Source organism: Eurosta solidaginis, chromosome 4 (assembly GCF_040869045.1).
Source record: "Eurosta solidaginis isolate ZX-2024a chromosome 4, ASM4086904v1, whole genome shotgun sequence".
Taxonomy (NCBI): Eukaryota; Metazoa; Arthropoda; class Insecta; order Diptera; family Tephritidae; genus Eurosta; species Eurosta solidaginis.
In genome coordinates, this window is record NC_090322.1 from 3,734,989 (window position 1) to 3,755,621 (window position 20,633).

General features: G+C 34.9%; 3 protein-coding genes across 3 annotated transcripts in view; 1 reads left to right on the top strand and 2 right to left on the bottom strand.

Moving 5' to 3' along the window:
* Positions 1–1,459, bottom strand: part of Cdc7 (Cdc7 kinase) — a 31,665-nt gene extending 30,206 nt beyond the window's left edge. Inside the window, exon 1 of the mRNA XM_067779635.1 lies at positions 259–1,459. Within this exon, the coding sequence (XP_067635736.1) occupies positions 259–715 (457 nt within the window). The 5' untranslated portion in view covers positions 716–1,459. The remainder of the gene's footprint in view (positions 1–258) is intronic.
* A 9,143-nt stretch (positions 1,460–10,602) lies between these two features.
* LOC137248731 (uncharacterized) lies at positions 10,603–12,825 on the bottom strand. Its single transcript, XM_067779640.1, is given in 5 exon segments — positions 10,603–10,795; positions 11,004–11,092; positions 11,892–12,024; positions 12,101–12,217; positions 12,537–12,825. Coding segments are annotated over 4 exon segments (339 nt in total). The 5' UTR covers positions 12,192–12,217; positions 12,537–12,825; the 3' UTR covers positions 10,603–10,769.
* A 4,180-nt stretch (positions 12,826–17,005) lies between these two features.
* LOC137248730 (uncharacterized) lies at positions 17,006–19,776 on the top strand. The gene is made up of 3 exons (XM_067779638.1): positions 17,006–17,328; positions 18,651–18,783; positions 19,432–19,776. Exons 1-3 carry the CDS (start codon positions 17,232–17,234, stop codon positions 19,547–19,549), a joined length of 348 nt encoding a protein of 115 aa, XP_067635739.1. The 5' UTR covers positions 17,006–17,231; the 3' UTR covers positions 19,550–19,776.
* The last annotated feature ends 857 nt before the right edge of the window (positions 19,777–20,633 follow it).

Below are 20,633 nucleotides of genomic sequence, written 5' to 3' on the forward strand. Positions count from 1 at the left end.
ACCAGTCGTTCCCGATACATGTATAGAACAGGGTATCCTGGCATCGTAATGACCGCTCACTTCATTTACACAGTACTCCAACCATAGTTTTGACACTAATATGGGCGTATTTTTTATCACTTTTAATTATACATCAAAATTCCTTGCTCTTTTCTGTTAAATGAACGTTAACTAACTTTTCTCACCTACTTGTGGCTATCTAATTGCCATTCAAATAACTAAATAATCCATACCAACTATATGGCCAAATGCACTCACCTTCGTTTTTGTTGCGCATCACCGCGGTCGTTGCCAATTTAGGACTGACTGTTGTTGTTAGCGTCGCAGCAACTTGCTCCATGGTATTGTTAACTTGTGTGTCCACAATTTTCGTACTTCTGTCTGTGACAATCGTACTTTTACCGACCGCTAGTGCTGGTCTAGCGGCATGTATTGCCGCTTTTTGTAATTGCGTCTGAATGTGCGTGTGCTGTTGATGATGACTAGTTGTATGTCCGTGATGACTATGTTGATGATGACTCGAAGTGCTATTACGATGTTTTCCCCCACTGCCGCCGACCACAGCAGCACCCGTTGAGGTAACAGGGCTAGCGTTACCTGTATGCTGCTGTCCAGCTGTGCTTGTGGGTAGGGAATGCGTTAATACATTGCCGGCGAGCCCGCTGCCGGTTACACGTATGTTGCCATTACGTGTTTTATGTGACTTTTTTTCCATTTTTTTCCGCACTTGCTGCCTACCTTCCGGCTTTCTCCGCTGCCGGAACTTATTTGTACGACTATGTCTTGGCGTAATTTTGGGCAATACTTTTAGTATGTTTTGTGATGTTTCTGTGTTTACCGGCGGCGTTGCTTTTGGCTTTATTATCACGGCAATAAATGATGTTGGTTTGGTTTTGCTTTTGGGCGTACGCCGTGGCTTTGTTTCCAATATGACTTTGTATTTACCACTTACGCTCTGCACTACTTTGTAAACGGGTCTAGGACGCTTCAACTTTCCTGAAGCGCCTATATTCCAATTCAATTTCTGGTACTCCACGGCAACAAATTTACACAGCACTCACTAATCCTTCATATTTACACCCGCCCGCACAGCAAAGAACACTAACCCAAAGCACTGCCTTACCTGCCTGATTAGGAAAAACGTTTCCCTAACGATTTTGCCAAAAATTTATTATAAAAATTGTGAATTAGTAATTCATTTAGTATCGAACTCATACAAATTTCGTTTTCGTTCCTACAACAAACAATTTTGCACAAATACAATTTTTTCACTGCCCAACGGAGTCAAACGAAATATATCTTCAACTTTTTTATTTTATTTTCCGTATGATTAAAAGAGACGTTTGGTAAATTAATTAATAGAAATTTTACTAATGGAAAAATATGAAAATTTATTGAAAAACAAATCCGCCTCACTGATTGTCAAATGCCGAAAAAATTAAGTATAGTAAACAATGAAATTAAGTTTGCTGCGAAATGACGGCAAGACTGAAGTGTATGGGCAAAGAGTACAAATATATACTCTTTGGTATGGGCACGATGTTGCATTTTTAGGGCGCAATTATGAGGCCGCCATTGTGAATCTTTTCATTCCTCCATTGCATGGTTCAATTATGTACAGGTTGGCTCATCTCATCAGCTGATTTTATTTATGTCATTGCATGGTCGAAGGGATTGTCAAAAGGAGATGGCAAACTCAAAATGAAACCAACACATTGGCAACATTTTACTTACACATACAAAAAATGCTAAGTTTTATGTTTCCATTCCATACCATTCGCACCAACCCCAATACACAGATTTTGACAATTTGAACATACATTTTTTGTTGCTTTACAGATGAGCCAACCTGTATATAGTTGAACCATGCCTCCATTGCTACAGCTGTCAATTAAGTGACAGTTAAGCCCCGATTCTAGTGGGGTAACAATATTCTTCACCGCGGTAACGAAATCATGTGGCATCTTTTACACCCTTTTGGTATTCTACCAGCGAAAGTATCCGGATAATTTTTTACCCACAAAAGTAGGTGGTTACATCGAAATAACCAAAGAACAGCTGTTGTATAGAAAAAGGCAAAAGTGAAAAATAAAGAATTGTAAGCGAAAATAAGTAAAGATAATAGTAAAAAAGTGTTACCTATTGCTATACATATTTGTTTACATCATGTACTTTCACAGAATAAATTACGATATACATATGTAGAAACTTATCATGCATAATATGCATATACACATCGTCCCGTTTATTCGTTAACCTCGTATCTACAAGCAAGAAATTTTCTGTAAAGCGAACACGGTTGCCACACCATGTTTTCATTTGGGACCAAAATTCATCGAAAAAAAGGACCATATTTTTGTTTTATTTTATTAGTATAAAATACAAAATTTTAGGATGTTTCCATATAAAATTTTACTAAACATAGTGAAGACTTTCCTTTAATTCAAGCTGAACAAACAAATATATGTGCATGCAACCAAAAATGGTACTATATTTTCACATAGGATAAGTCTAGGTCTTTCACCAACCAAACATTGTGAACCTAGTTTTGGTCACAAAGCTCTTGGTTCTAGCATTATGTTGTTGATTGCAATGAAATAAATGTATAGTGCAGTTAGGTTTTAGTAAGAAACGGTTCAAAATTTGCGTTCTGATGTTGCCGAACTATGTATGTGGAAAACTCAGTAAATCGTAAATGAAACTAGGCAATTTTGTTAGTGCTATTTTTATAGATGCATACTTTTTCCCTTAACGTTTAAACTTCATATCAGAGCCTAGATTCAGTAAGTGTGAGTTTTGATCCCAGGCCTCAGGGGTTCTGCTAGCACCTCCGGGAATAATTTTATACAAAACATTTCTTCCCAAATCAAATCTCTTCCTTCTGTCGTCGAGTTAAAATATTTCTTGTGCCAAGGAACTTAGTTTTCAATTACCTTGCGTGGCTTAACACCACAATAGCCCTGGAATTCCTTGAACTGTTGTTGTTGTTGTAGTGATAAGGCAGGGATGCACCTTAACGTTAAGCTAATCGTTTATCAAAAAATTTCCATCGTTTCCGTTGAAACACTTCGAATTATTATCGATAAAGAAATTATCAAGATAAATTGTATCTCGTTTTTAACCGAAACGAAAAGCTTTCGTTAACGTTAAAAACGTTAACAAAAACGTGATACTTTATGTTTGAATTGGGTTGGCAATGCTATAGCCATGGTGAAGCCGTAAGGTGGTAACAGCGAGCGGACATACACACAAACTCCATGCAATGTTTTTGTGTAATTCGTTGGTGGTAATGTCAAAAATACTCTGAGAAATGTTCGTACTGTCAAAATTCATGAGAAAAGTTGTAATCAGCTTGGCTAATGCTTTCACCTTTAATGACTCCGCCATCAATCAGCTTTGCCAGCATAGTTTGAAATTAATAATCAACATAAACGATTTGATTTCGTTTTGATATGGCAGGAAACGAAACAAAATCATTTCGTTAATTTGACTTTGTTTCGTTTATTAACGTTAATTATCGTAACGAAATGATATCGGTTCGTTGGTTAAGCATGCCTGTGATAAGGTTACTCCCCGAAGGCTTTTGGGAGTGTTATCGATGTGATAGCTGTTTGCCAGATACAGATCCGGTACGCTCCGGTAACACAACACCATTAAGGTGTTACCCCGACCATCTCGGGAACGGTTTATATGGCCACATAAAACCTTCAGGCCATCATCCCTCCCTCCCCACCCCTAAGTTCCATGAGGAGCTTGGGTCGCCAGAGCCTCGTCTGTCGTGAAACAGGATACGCCGCGGATAGGTGAGGTTGACAATTGGGTTTGGAGAAGCTGTATATTGCGCTGGCAACCAGAAGGGTTGCGCTGCACAGCTCCTTGAATCGGGTATTTTAGTCGCCTCTTACGACAGGTATACCTACCGCGGGTATATTCTGACCCCCTAACCCGCTGGGGTGCTGGGTGAGAGAGATTTAAATATCAACGTGCCAAACGAGAACTAATGCATATAATTTCTTTGTATAAGTTTTGAAAGTGTTGGGCTCACGGCATACCTCGCTATAAGCTATGCTAGGCGAGAAGCAATTTTTATTTTCATATATTTTACATAGTGTTGTACAACCGATCGAAATATCTAGCCGTTATTAATATTATTATAAAAAAAGAGGTTATTCGGTTATTTCATCAACAATTAACGACAATGTGTTTGCCAACACTTTTCTTTTTAATGCCTGGCATAAATTATATCTTAGGTGAAATGTTATTGTTCTGGTACATTTTATTGACTGAGAAATTTTTTATGGTGAGAGTTCCATTGAAGTAAATTCAAATTATATGGGGGCTAACGAAAGTGTGGCGAATTTTTGGGCAATATTGTGAATTTTTACCTGAATGAAAAGAAAGAAATGTACCAATCGTGGCTACTGCCTAAGAGGACCAAAATTGAAGAAAAGGGATCAGCGGACCAAACGGGGTTGAAAGGGACCATTTTTGGTCCAAATGGTCCAAAGTGGCAACCGTGAAAGCGAAGAAAACTACCTTTCAAATTTCTCCACAGGCACTGGTGAGTTTTTCGGTGATGACAGCGTTACCACTTTGGCCAGAATCGCGGATAAAAGAACTGGTAACGATATTCGGTTACATAATGTTCTGGGTACTATTTTACCGGTAACGCTGAGAATCGGGGCGTTAATGCACAAATCAACTTACCAGATTGCGAATTCACGAGTCAACATTTCTTCGTTCTGCGCAACTACGTCACAGTCAAGGCGAATCTATACCAGGTGGTGGCAAAGCGAATTCAACCAATTCGCCGTGCAGAAGAATGTCAAGTCAAAAGAAAATTTTCATTGATTTCGATTAACTGACATATTGTTGTACAAGGCTTTCAAGCCAACCTAATATAAACGCACGCAAGTCATTTTCTGTCAAATATGTCTCATGCACATAAAACTTGTATGAGAGTAACCCAAATTGAATTTGCTGCGTGAAAACCTAACTCGATTTCCAATTTTTGTTTTGCGTGACATTTAGATTTGTCGTTTGCACACATGCTTTACGCCGGTTGTTTGCGTGTGCTAAAAAAACGCAGTGCGGTTTTATTAGGTTGGCATGTGTGTATGGAAAATTATCAAGAAGCAATCAGCTGTTGGGATAATACCACCTCTACTGAAATCGCCTTGGTCACAGTTGACTGCTTGAGCGAATGAAAGAGAGAGAGAAAAAAAGAGCTAAAGGAAAATGACGTATGAATTGCCCATAAAAAACAGCTGATCTTTTGTTTACATACGCAATCTGAGTGATTGTTTTTTTTTTGGTTTTCAATTTGTATGTCCGTGCAGTCCCCCAATATGGCCAGGGTAATCAAAAACAGTATGAGTTGCCAAAAATTTGTTGTTGTAATTTATTGTTGTAATGTAGAATTTTCATCAAATTATACATATGAATTCACTTGAACTAGATTTACGTCTCTCATTGTGAACGTTTTTTTAAACCCAAAGGCAACACTTATGCATGGCGGAACGATACAAGGTGGCGGCATGGGACAGCTGATCATAACCTTTTTTTATTTGATTTGATACATCAACTTTCGGCGCAGTACGATTTTGACATTTGTCCATCGAATTTACAAAAAGAAAATACATTGAATTCTTATTTATGTTTGTAGGTATGTCACCATGCTGCCACCTTGTATCGTTCCGTCATGCACTTATGAATGCCGGTGGAATAAGAGAATAAGAGCACAAAAAATACGGCGGTAATTAAAAACATTGTGAATGATGACTAAGTGTGATATCTTCTGCATAAACGTCAAAATTCCAAAGTGATTGGATCACCTGATTTGTAAATGACTATCGTTGTCTCATTCTGTATCTCTTTCTATCACCCACTGAAGATAGGCCCCGCCATATTGAACAGCCTGTCAAAACGCTGAAAAGTAGCCATATTGAACAGCCTGTCAGGCAGTTGACAGATAAGATAACACACTTAGTCATCATTCACAATGATTAAAAACAGCTGGTGACAAATGCCACGCAGTTTCGCGGAAAACTAGCTCATAGATGTGGCAGACGACGCATTTTTAAAGAATAGCGTGATCTGTGACATACCTGTTAGTTGCGACTGAAGCGTACCCTGCAAAAATTGTTGGATTACCTGTTCCATTTTCTTCATGTTGGAGTACTCTAACAATACTCCTTTGCAATGCGTTTGCGGACCACCATCAGCCGATCATTGCTCGTTTTTTAACGACCGTGATCACGACACGATGACGATCGAACAGAGTTGCCAAAAGTAAAATATTGCATACAAATAACTGATAATAAAATTTTACTATGACAACTCTGGTAAAATGCGCACTGGTTTTATGTATACCTACTATAGTATAGAGAAATATTAGTTTCTTTATTCACGCAAATGCTAAATAACATAAGAATATTCGTAGTATAAAATATAAAAGTTGTATTGCCCCTCTTCATTTACTTTCATTTTAAATTAAATTCACTCCGATAATTCTTTCCGACAACACAATTCCTCTTTAGTACTTTGGCATATGATCCTCTGTGGGTGCTCCATGGAATACTACAGTGCAAGTACTTTGGAATGTACTCTCACGTATGTACTCTATGGAATACTAACCAACAAAGCGAGAGTGGGATCACCTACTCCTCTCCTAGGACATCGCAATGTTAATTGGAGCACATTTTTTGTATGAATACAGATTAGATTTGGAGCAGTCCTATACTCCCAAAGGAGTATTCCTTACATTATTTATAGAGTACTCGCGTTTTTTGAAGGGTAGTTCAAAATCATTCATTCCCAGCAATTGCAATCACAAATCCAATCACTGAGGAACTTTCGAGCAGTGGCAATATAAATCAATCATTTTATTTATTTCGTGCTAGTATATTCTGCTAGCGGTTATACAAACGACCAGTCCTAAGCTCATTGTAAATTTTACCAAGTAGCGCAACTAACAGCTGATCAGTGAAAATTCGCACATTCACACGCACAGTTCTCGACTCAGTTTAAAAAAAAATTTAGATTATTTAATTCAAATTTTAAATTGAGATAATCCTTACAAATTTTTGTATACAGAATATATATGGCGTTTTTGTTGTTATTAAAACAATAGTTTTATTTATATTAAATCTTTTATCATTTTTTTTTTAACTTTGAAAAAACTCCGAACACCATTCCTTCATTATATGACATTCGACTGCCTAGTCCACTGCCTTCCACTCTATTCGCAACATAACCTCTACTTAAGCTGCCAAACTATATAGTAAACAATGCCTAAGCTGCTCTAGCAGTGAATGTAGTTGTTTTTGTGTTAACAGTGTTTAGCTCCCTTTAATAGGTGATTTCATTGTAGCAGTGAATTGCAATTTTTTGTGAGGGCAATTGTATTCACGCATTGTAGCATTTGATTATGACATCTAGTGCTACTTAGCCGCAACACAAATCACATCCCCATTGAAGCTAATTGTTCCAAGGCGAATTCATTACAGGTGGTGTTATCCCATCAGCTGATTGCCTCTTCTTGATAATTTTCCATACAACGCCTTGTACTGCAACATGTCGGTTAATCGAAATCAATGAAAATTTTCTTTTGACTTGACATTCTTCTGTACGGCGAATTGGTTGAATTCGCTTTGCCACCACCTAGTATGGATTCGCCTTGAATTGTTCATATAAAAAGAGCTGGGATTAGGCATGTGACTGCTTTTGTTTGTTTTGTAAGCATGATTGCGAACGTGATACAAATGACGTCAGCAGAGAATGTCCAACAATTATTCGATTTTCTCTGACGTCAGTCAGTTTCGACGACTTATATGAATATGTCGCTGCGTTTTACTGCGATTTTTGAGTTCCTGCGATAAAATTCGACGTTTTCAAATCAAATAATTCGCTTTATACTTGTGCTGGTATCTGAACATGTTAATGAGGATATTGGAGAGATTTGGAGAAGGAGCCCCAAATTTTTTCATGGAGAAACTTTGGAGGTGCGAATTATGTACTAGAAATGCAGTTTGTGAGCTCAAAAATGAAGAGTTCACATTACGTTAATGTACTTCAATGCATAGTTCTTCCCTGTTTATGAGAAAATAATAAGAAACCGTGGACCTTTCAGCAGAACAACGCACTCATACATGTAAGTCGAGAGACAAACAATGTTTCTCCTGGAAATAGAGTTAATGTTTTGGATTAGCCAGCTTGTTCGCTCGACCTAAATCCCATGGAGAAAATATCGGGATTATTAGTACGTAGAGTCTATGCCGAAAACCACCAATATAGCTCCACAAACGCACTGAAGTATACCGTTGTGAATGAATGGGAGCAACAGGAGGATAATTTGCTTTTCAATTTAGTAAATTCTATATATAATATAATTTTTAAATGTATTCAACAAAATGGAAATCTAACAAATAAAAGTATCAATGAAAAAACACGAATTTAAACCATTTTTTAAATGTAGTACAGTTATGAAACGATTTCCTATACCCAATAAGGGCACTCTTTTGATTTTGTATGACGTCAACATAAATGGAAGATAGTAATTCGAAAAATCAGTTTCTAAAACGAAAGAGGATAAACAGCAGTACTTTTATACAGTTTTATTTTTGTCTATTGCGTAAATGAGAAGTGAAAAAAATAAAGCAAAATGTAATGTTTTTGTTTTTATTTGTGCACTCGTGTGGATGGTAGATGTGTATTTGTTTGGCTCTGAAATCAGCACTTGCAGACCTACCTCTTCAGATAATTTATGATAGAGTTCTATTGAAGTCCATTTTTAATGTTTTTGAAAATTATGTATATAGAATACCGTACTAATTTATATATCTCTAAAAGAACTCTCCAGGTTAAATAGCACACCATACACCTTCTACCAAGCCCTTTCGTTACATTTTTGGGGACTCTTACAAATGAACTGGCCACTCCCATGGAAACTATTTGAACGTGTGATTCTTCGTCAAATTTTTACGCACCCATATACTAAATTATTTTTCAGATATGCATTAGAACCGTCTTTAGATTATCGACAGCCCGGTGGAACATTTTTGTATGATTGCCGTAACAATGTATGTAAAAAACTTATCCTTGCATAGATTCAACTTTTAGTGAAAAACATTTCATAAATAAATTGCAGTTTAGCGATGGTCTTTCGGAAGCCAAAATATTTTTCAGAAAAGTGCAAACTTATTTCAGATAAGAGCATAAGGAATTCTGATATGGAAAAGGAGAAATGAGATAGTGGGTAATGCACTTCATAAACACAGTTCATTGTATATGCGGCATAACACACAAAGCCACCACTGTTTTTGAGATGCCGCATGTAGTTTATGTCACTGCTAGTTTAAGGGCTAATTAAACTTCCTTAACCCTAAGAAATATCGATATCCATCTCCAATGTGATTGATTAATAGTGCCTAAACCTAAAAATCGGTAAAATTTCATAAAAATGAAAAAAAAAACGCAAAAAATTACAAACATATTCCACAAAAAATAAGTCTCTTAGTCATAACGTATCCAAAACAATAAATAAAATATACAAAAATTATTAAATTCACCAACTCAAATATTTTTAGGTTATGGATATGGCGAGAAACCAAAAACCCATTGGTTGGGTATGGTATGGTTATGGCGTTAGCGCTTTCGTATGGCACCATTAATCGATTACATTGATTTCCATAATGTAGTTTCGATCAGCTGTTTTATCTGGTTATGTTATATGGTTATAAGTCACCATTAATTGGCTCTTTAGGCAGAATTCGTAATGGGTCTAATATTAAAAAAACAACAAAAATTGCTAAAAAAATGTATTATTACCTCATACAAAGTTTTTTATTTTATTTTATGTTAAATTTGCGAATTATGTATATTTATTCTGGACAGTCGTATGATGGACAGCATGCAGGATAAGGCTTTGAGTTATCTTGAGGGATTTCTGTGCAATATGATGGTGCCGTAACAGCCGCGCAGCTAAAATGGAAAGTGTAATAAGTGTGAGTTAGAATATTACATATACAAAAATTCATCAGAACAGCTCAGTATTTTGTGTAAATATTTTAACAAAATAAAAAATACACGGCTAAGCATTAGTTACGTCATTGCAAATATGCAGCATCATAAACCGTAAAATGTTTTTCACGAAGCGTAGCTTATATTTCTTATAGCTTCGTTTTCAATATCAAATGCACAAAACTCTGAACTCGTTGAATTCAATTAACAAGGATCGTATTACGTTTTATGATCCTTGATCGAAACTCAGTTTTTAAAACACAATAGCTCTGAAATAGTGTGTCCGTTAAATGACATATGGGAACTAGCGACAAATAGTACTCGTAAGATACATGTTTAAGTGAAAATAGTTTTCAGTCGCTGATCGTGAAACGTAATACGGGTCCAGGACTTTCACATACCCTACAGCTGAAATATTGCCATCAGCATGGCACTTGTATAATTCACATCGACCCTTTATTTGAAACTCTTCGTCGGTTTGCGCCACTTGTCCCTGGTAGTTACATTCTAGTTAGAAATGGGAGCAATGTTTTTTAATTCGTTTTTTTTTTATTTTTTGTTTTTTCTACAAACCAGCATTAGTGTTGTCCAGCAATGACATCAAAACCACCAACAAAAAACAAACAATTCCAAAATACTTCATTGCGGTTCTAAGTACGTGGGTGTTTCTTATAAAATTTAACTTCACACAACAAAATACGACAAACGACTGTTGTTGAATCCTTGGCATTGAGCATATAAATACAATTTCAGATTGTTATTTTCTTTCTATTTACTGATTTATTGATTAGAATTGGCAAAAATAAAAATAAAATCGATTAAACAAACTCACAGAAGGGAAAATGACGCAATATTTAGAAATTAGAGAGATCGAAACAGATTGTCGGTTGAGTAATATGGAGGTAGCAATCAGATGTAGAATTCAAATATAGAAATAAATCAGTTTCTATTATTATCTGTGAAATTTAATCTATGTTGTTTACATATTATTTGTGTACAGCAATCAGGATAAGCTTTGCTATAGTCCGGCGGCTGTTCAACGCAATCGTGTCGTAAAAGATAACGGTCACAGCTTGAAGAATAACAAAAAACAAAAATTTATTTAAAACAAGTGCTTCAAAGCTTTATACTATGTATCCACTTGAGCTTTATCTGAAGTTTTATATTTAATTTCTTTTTTTTAATTGTTAAGTCGCAAGCATCACGTAATGCAATTTAATTTTTTTACGTTTGTCAGCCATAAAAAATTGTAGAATGAAACATTTTTTTCATGTATTCTATAAGGCAAACATGTGTATAAAAAAATAAATAAATGTAAGGCGCGATAACCTCCGAAGAGATCTAAGGCCGAGCTTCTCTTCCAATTTGCGTCGTGCTCCTCTTGATTTTCCCTACAAATTGGCCGGACGGGACCTACATGTTTTATGCCGACTCCGAACGGCATCTGCAAAGCAGATGAGTTTTCACTGAGAGCTTTTCATGGCAGAAATACACCCGGAGTGCTTGCCAAACACTGCCGAGGGGCGACCCCGCTTAGAAAAATTTTCTTCTAATTGAAAAATCTTATTTCTAAAATCTTGATGTTGCTTTGCCCGGGAGTTGAACCCAGGGCATACGGTGTGATAGGCGGAGCACGCTACCATCACACCACGGTGGCCGTGTGTATATGTTATATAATAATGCTGGCAAGATTCAACAAGAAATCTTTTCAAAGGCACACATTTCTAAATAGAGACACAGTATAAGCCTTAAAATATTATTATTATTATTATGTATTTAGGCTTAAAATGAATTTTAAGACTAACAAAAGAGAGCACTAGCTGCTATGGCTATCAGCTCAAGCCTTAAAATAAAAAAATAACTGCACTTACTGTTTTATCACAAGAACATAATCATCGCGGCAGGTTACCGTTATGCATTTATCTTCAAAATCTGTTGGATAAATCGTTTGATTCGCCGGCACTGACAGCCCCAATTCCTCATAATAACAATGGTTTGGCAGCACTTATGGGGGAAAAGCGTAAAATTGATTAAAAATGGAATTTTTGTTTAATTTATTTATTGATATTTTTTCGATTACCTGAATGTTTGGCATTGCCATAAAATTGCGTTGAGAATGTTCAGGTAAATGGTAATATCGTAAAAGTTGTAAAAATGAGTAGCGTCCACATTTTAGCAGGGTTTCATTAAAAAACGTCTTGAAAATAAAAAGAGACGTATTTTTTATTGCTTGAAGGTTTCTATTTTAAGTAAGAGCAAAAGATTTTATTTTGTGCACTCAGAAAAAACTTGAATGAAATGGCACTTAAGAAATGTTTTCCTTTTCGTATGGCGAAAATGTCTTCAAAATGAGGAAAAATTCTTCACGCTCACAACAAATAGCAAACTAAATTTTTGAACCGATCTTTAAGTATGTGTCGAAACGAGTTCCAGCCAATTGCCTCGACCGTTTGACTTTTTATGGCTCGCGTACTGACTTTTGGTTTAATCTTAAACACGTTTTTTTGTATTATTACTGAAAAGTTAAAGTTTTTTCTTCTGTATTGATCCGAGGTTAACTTTAAAGACGCTTACATGCCAATTTGGCATTTACTCGAACTGTAATTCACGTTCTGCTGACCCAAAATGTTGTCGCGCTTGAGAAGAGTTAAATGTGACTAAATTTAATTTGTGGAAATAAAGATGAGCGAGCTGGTGTAAAAATTGATTTTAGTTTAAATTTTTACAAGCTTTATAGTGCATAGATATATTTAAACAGATATTTTTATTTTGTGACTAAGAAAAGCCGTTTATAACTGGCGTTGAGATTATCATAACACTGAATTAGTAAGCGCATTTGGAGAAATTGGCGGCTAAAGAGAGGCTAAGACGCGAACGTGAATCCAGTTTGAATAGTGTGAGACTATTTATTGATGTGAAAAATCAAGTAGTGCGATTAAGTATTCAAATTTTTGTTAAAAATGAAGTCATAATTTAAATTGCTATACAGCGGGGGGAGAAGTGAAAGTTTTGGAATAAAGTTGAGTAAGTGGAAGCATGACTGAACTGTATGGTTGGCTGGTCCAATCAGATGATTTAATTTTTTTCATTTCACTGGAGTAGGGATTGTCAAAGGAGATGGCAAACCCAAAATGAAACCAAACCATTGACAACATTTTCTTACAACAAACAAAAACTGCTAAGTTTTATGTTTCCATTCCATTCCATTCCATTCGCCTACCACCAACAATCTGAACAAAGGTATGTTGTTGCTGTACAGATGAGCCAACCATATATTTGAGCCATGAGTTGAAGATTTCGAATTAAATTTACATTGTTGTTTATTATTATGGAGCAAAGCACTTAATGGGTTAAAAACACTGTGCGAGAAATTTGTTACTGGTTTATATAACTTGTTACATACGGGAGGGCGTTTTGCTTTATTAACTAACTAGTTCGTCCGTTGTAAACATACTACATTGCATATTTCTTGTATATCGTTAGTTTTTTGTATGAGAGGTGAGGGAGACACAAAATAGAAAAAAAAAAAATAATAAATTTACAAAAAACTGAAAAAATAAAAGAAAAAAAAAAATAGATTTTCGAACCAGTTAGTTTTTCTCTTCTAGTTATATCGCGATTGAATAAAATTGTTGTGCAATTCACAAGAGAGTCGTATTCATGTAAAATTTTAAGATTTGGTTATTTTCCGTGGTGTTCAATATAAAATTTGATTGAAGCATAGCCCATACGGCGAATAGGGGACCTTGTGAACTGCCTATAAATAATATGTATGTATATGAAAAATAATGTGCTTGTTAACAAAATATTCAGTTAACATTTTCAATTTAAAATTATAAAAAAATAATAAGCTAAACTTTGGCGAAGATAATTTTCTGTTGCACAGTGTAGCTTAAAATGATATAATTAAACTACGGCTAAAGCCGCCAAACTGAGCAAATCTTGTTATACATTGACAAGAGGAATACTTATGTTTATGCATCATCCATGAATAATTAAAAACTAGCTTTTGTTCGCGATTTTACAAATCTTTCTATCTTCATTCAACTAAAAGACAATCCCCGCGTACCAATGGACCGTGATCCAGATCCGAAAAAAAATTTAACATGCATGCAAATGCAAAATAAATTGATCCATATAGATCACATTGTTGTTGCAATTGCAAGTTAAGTTTTTATCTGATGACAACAACAAAGCGTACCAAAAAGTTCAAAAAAGGAGAAAAATTAGCAACAGATAAATGATTAAAAAGCAAGCCATAATTAAAAAATCCCAAATAGTAAAAAACAGTAGATCTTCCCTGGCTCGTGCCAAAGGATATAGAGGAATAGAAATTATTTGCCAAAAAAAGCATTTATTTTTCCAATATGTCGACATTTAATTTTTCTTGGCCAGTCAATCTGCAATGCACCAAAGACCAGAATACATCACAAAAGCGGGTTCTTATACAAGAAGTATGTCGAGTTTCAAAGCATTTGTGTTTGAAGAACCGCAAAGATAAAATATCAATAATTTTCAATTACCGAACAACATGTTAAGGCTGGACTAAGATCACGCTTACACATGATATAATCTTCAATAATTGCACAATAGCTAATTTAGGCGTTCCATCCCTAGGAACTAGATTATTAGCTGTCAACATTTCTCATTTCTCTTTTATTTCGTGCTGTTATTTCGAGATGATATTATTAAGATGGTAGCAAGCCTGTGAAAAAAGATCGGCTTCTCTACAATTTAACCATATTTACCGATTATCCACGAGAAAATGGTATAAGGGAATTCTAGTTATTTAATTACCGATTAGAAGTTAAGTACTAAAATGTAGATAGTATCGTTATATGTAAAGTAGGTTTAAGAATACAATATATGTTGCATTCCAATGAAGCGTGATCCAGATACGGATAGAAATTTAACATGCAAATGCAACAACAAATTTGATCCACAGATCACATTGTTGCTGCATTTGCTTGTTAAATCTCTATCCGTATCTGATTCATTGATTCATTCATTTTTGATCTGTGATCATATAGCACGATACAGGCCTTGTGCTATAAGGACTTGTGCACAATTATCAAGACAATGAGTTTTTATCGTCATACTCCTTAAGAGGCTATATAACTATTTTGGCTTCGGTAAATCATGTTTTATGAATCATACCCCTTTGGAGCATCAGACGCTTTAAGGTCCAGTTCTGTTAAAATAGAACTTGAAATCAAACTGAAATAAACTGTTAACGGAAGATTTAAAAGAATATTGACCTAGGTAATTAAAATATAAAGAATCAAAAAAAGGTAAACAAAGTACTCATAGCATCAAACTAAAGTCAACAGGTGTTGAGGTGTAGATCATTTTATAAGTACATCCGATTATATTTTTTACTTTATGAGTGGCATTGCTATATCCGTGCATATATTTGTACATTTATAAGCTATAAGTATAGCAGTATGTTTGTGTAAATTCAAGCTATTATAACTACGCAAATACATATGTACATACATTTGTTCAGATGTTAATCAATTCGAAACCGTCGTGAACTTGATATTTTTAATCTGTTTAATTAGCATCGCAATCGTGAATGTCAAGCGCTACAAGTTTCTTATTTTCCCCGAGTCAGTCTTTAAAGATTCTTTGTGTACTTATTTTTGTTTGTTTATTGATTTAATTCTTTTTTTTTATTATTTCTCACAAAATTCTGTACTAAATTTTTGGGGGGTTTTTTTAATCAATAATTTCACCCTAAAATTCTTACGAATTGTAACATTTTAATATTTTGATGACGTGACTTAATTTTAAGACTCTTGACTTACACTTATAGTTTGCTTATTAAATACATACCAGCTTTAAGGACAACTTAGACCTAGTCTACATACAGTAGCGGATCGTGAGCTAAGTTTCATAAATTTTGTTTTATTTTTATAAAAGCGGTATTCATGTATAAATTGCCGTGCATGGTGAAATGTCAAAATTAAGTATTGAACATTTGAATATTTGTTTTCTTTGGATATTTCATTGTTGTTCTGTAAAGTATTTGAAAAATAAAATTTCTCGACCGAAAAATTTCTTATATACATATGAAATTTCTACATTATTAAAAATGCGGCGGAAAAACTTCTATGGCGAAAAAGCACTGCCATTTTCCAAGTTTCGAGGAACTTTTTTTTTTAGTCTATGGCTCTAACGTTAGCATTGGCATATCGATTGCTGAGTAGAATGTCAGCCTATCTCGGCTGCCGTTTCAAAAACAACTTAACCAAGAGTTCGGTTGAATAACGCCCTATCTAAATTTTTTTTATAAACCCCCCAGCTAATGCCAAAAGGTATCGAATTTGAGTTTAGTAAGGTCGTTTTTGAAACAAATGCCGAGATAGGGCGTTCTTCATTCAAAGTCTGAGATAAGGTGATATTACACTCAGCAGTCGATATGTTATATTACAGAAAATTAAGAACATGTAAATAAGTTATACTTACAACTCTGAATTTGAGACATCCCTTTTCCGTTTCTTTGACGACAGTTAGTTCCAGATTATAGTGGATAAGAGCTTGGATCACCTAGAGGATATCTATCTCCCACGGGGTGTGATCTTATGAAATAATGTATTGAAAATTTCAAAAACTTAGCTTTCGGTAGAAATATTTATTTTATGTAGTGTAAACTTTTTACTGCCTCTTCAAGTGTTGTAATTTCTTTCCTCGAGATTAAGTTCTCCAATGATCTTAATTAATTTAAGTTAACAAATACAAAAAGAGCTGTAGCAGAGACAACGTAACTGAGACAGAAAAAATAATATATAAAAAAAAAAATAAAAAACAACAAAAGCTGTGCGCTAAAATCACAACTAGAACAAGAAAAAGTCAAAAGTAAAGAAACGTGAATGAATAGTTAAGCGAAGAACATATCTACATATCTACACATATATATATATGTGCATTTGTTTCAGCCGTTTTCATCTACTGGCTACCCGTTCCACCCACAAGTGGCGCATAATTAATTTATATAAAAGCAACAACAATTATTTCTGCATCACTCAGTCGCAAAAATAGCGTCGCTGTACAAAGAGTAAAGTGCAAAATCTTGTTTTTTGAACAAATAAAAAACAACTGTAATAAATATTAAAAAAAAAAAAACAAAAAATAAAAAAAACACTAATATATTAAAGAAAAGTGCTAAAATAATTACAAATTGTGAGTAGAACCTTGAGCAAATCAAAACTATGCACGTCACTTCGCTAATATTTGTCCTGCTGGGAGTTTTGGTTATTCGAAATGCTTCCGGAGATGTGCGTTATCGCGGTAATGCTGTGCATGCAGGTGCGTAAAGTATGGTGTTCAAAAAAATTACGATTTCTTTATCTCTCAAAGATTTGCTTCGCTTTACGTACCAGCAATTTAAAGTAGAAAGACCGCATTTAACTATACATCGAATTCATCTTTCAAAGTGAAACTCTGGGCAAAATTTGTCCCGAGACAAATAAGCTCCAAACACGTTTACGAAATGGCTTAGTAATTTCAAAAAAAAAAAAAAAAAAAAATAAAAAAAATTTGATCTTTAGGTATTGCCGTAATATTAATCTTCAAACATTTGTTTACTTAAACTGTAAAAGACTTCGTTTAGCCTAAAAATGAAACGAAGAATCACTATTGCAAACAAGTGCTTTTAGGGAGGTGATTAGAAAGTAAAGTCTGCTTTCGATGAGGCGTAATCACGCTTTATAAGTCATCCGATTTATGGCTCGGAGTCATAGACGTTACGGGATGGCCCTTGGAGTGTTGGAGAGAAAAGTTATCCGAAAGATTTATGGTCCTGTCCGTGATTCCGACGGCGAGTAACTAAGGAGGTATAGTAATGATCTGAATGCAGATATGACATGAACGCAGGGAAATGCAAAAAAATCCAAAGGCTTCGCTAGTCAGACATGCTATACGAATGGATGAAAGCAGTGCAGCTCAGAAAGTATTGGCCAGCAGAGGATGAACAGCAAATGATGAGGGAGACCTTCACTGAAATGGATGAAGCAGTTGGAAGAAGACTTGATCTACGTTTGTGTTCCCATTTAGCGTCATACTTCGAGGAGCAGGAATGACTGACATAAGTGGGAGGCTACCTGACTTTTTAAACAAGCACCTTGCTCAACATAGTATAAACATTCAACCGAAAGACGCAGTGCCTTCTGTTATGCTGACTTCACTTTGACTAAAAGGAAAAAAGGGATGAAATCGGTTCAAACGGCCTTCATAACTGGTCACGGCATAATTCTCCAGAAAAAAATATTATAAAATTTTTCATGGGCTTTTTGAGTTCTTTACTTAAACAAAATTTTAATATGAAACTTTTTTTATTTTGATTTTCTTAAAAAATTTGTACTGAGTCTTAAAGCATACAAAAGTCCAATATTAGGGGTGAGTTGATCATAGATAAAAACTCCTAACAACAGAATAGGCCAGTTATTGACTTTTTATCGGACTCTGACATTTAAAATCAGATATTTTTGCTTAGCAAATTTTGAAAGCGAGATCACTGAAATAAACGAAATTCGACCCGGCTCGTTTTGAAAAATATCTTGCTTGATCAATGCGTGAAAAAAAATCAAGTGAAAAAACTCAACTAAAGTGCATTTCATTGATTTTCTTAGAGTACCCTGGACAATGCTATTATGAAGAACTCCGACAACCAATACCGAAAAATCAATCATACAAACCGATAAATCGAGATGGACGCTGCGAATCGATATATTGTCGTAAAGACTATGTAATTGAAATTGAATTGTGAGTATGGAACGTTTTGAAATTTTGCATGGAAACTTTAATGGGTCGTATGCATTAAAATAGTGAAAGCTTTTTTCAATAGCCAGTCAATGTAATTAATTTTGAAAAATTTGTAGTAGTAAACACAGTTTTATGCGTATCGCCCATTGTCTGAATCGATCAGGAATTATATTTTCAAATTCACGCTATTTTGTTCGTTGCATGTATATTAGGGTGGGTCGATTTGTATGGAGGAAAGTTAACCGATATCGCGCCATCGATTTTTCGATTGGGTTTGGGCTCAGGAAATCCTGCGAAATTTCATTTTTTTTTTACTTTTTTTCGACTTTGATTTTTAAGGTTTTTTTCATGACCTACTAAAAAAATTTTCATATGTAGACTTTTACAATCAAATGAAAAGTTTTTTAGTAGGTCACGAAAAAAACCTTAAAAATCAAAGTCGAAAAAGGCAAAAAAATGAAATTTCGCAGGCTCGAAAATTATTTTTTTGGGTATGCGTAGTGGAACTTTTTTTCTGAGCCCAAGTCCTATCGATATCGGTTAATAAATCGACCCAGTCTAATGTATATATTATATAATTAACTTTCAATTTTATTCTTTTAAAAAATTTAATTTATTTAAAATTTTAATTTGTCTTCTTCCCACCAGCTGCGGACGCCATAATCTACAACCAAACGAGACGTGCCGCATCGATTCGGATATGCGACGCGCATTTCCAGCTTGTTGTCCGCGCTTGGTGTGTCAAACCGACAGCAATTTCATTTAATTTTTTAATGGCGACTTAATTGTGGGAATTTAATTGTTTCAATTAAATGTACATATATGAATATTGTTACTGTTGTTATTGTGTTAAGTAATTTCACACGCTTACAAAAATTTATTGCTTTAGCGAACACCTTTTTGGATATTTATAATTTTGTTTTTCTTTTAAGAAAGTGAATTAAAATCGGAATGCTTAGAAAAAATATATAAAAATACTTAATTGAAATAAAATTTTATTTATTCTAAGCTCAAGGCTAGTACGCTGCAAGTAGATGCTCCAGAGAGTAGTGGTGCTTTTCAGGGTCACCATTAAAGTCCATATTATGTACATGTATAGAAAGATAGCTCAATTTTAAACGTTTGACGTTATCAAAAAACAAAACAAGTAAAATAACTTATAGCTTTTAAGTAACGGCTCATCTCTATCTCGACAATAAAGCAACGTTCAGATATAGCAACCTGTGAAACGAAAGCTCTTCGCGGATAGCTTATATGGGAGAAGGGATTTAATTTATATCAATCTCAGGTCGTAAATAAGCTAAGTAGTTGCCGGCCAAAGCGTTAAGCTCATGAACAACACGTCATTGCCAAGTTCTTTGCTATTGCCATACGATATGTTATTCTCCGGTTATAAAGGTGTTGTTTACGCCCATTTATTTATAAACATACAGACATATCAAACAATAAGCCAGCTTATATAATAATATGCGTTTGTTTATACAATAATTTAAACAAATACACAACTGAGTCAAGTAAGAGGCTAAAACTGGTTAATAGCTAATTGTGAATAATAAAGTTTCCAACAACGTAATAGAAATAATATGAGCGTTTGCTGAAGGCTTACCACAAGAATTTTTGTCCCACTGCTTGCAAAAATAAAATGAACGAGTTAATTTACTTAACTAACAATTTGTTAAATTATTTATTACATTTATAACGTTCACAACATTCCGGAAAAGGTTTACTAAAATCAGTTGGCAAATATGTGTGATCCCTGCAGCTCGGCTGTACGCGCGGACATTGGCTAAGGCGTATCAGACCGGCCTCTTGGCAAGTCAGCTCGGCGCACAAATCTGCATTGGTCGGTT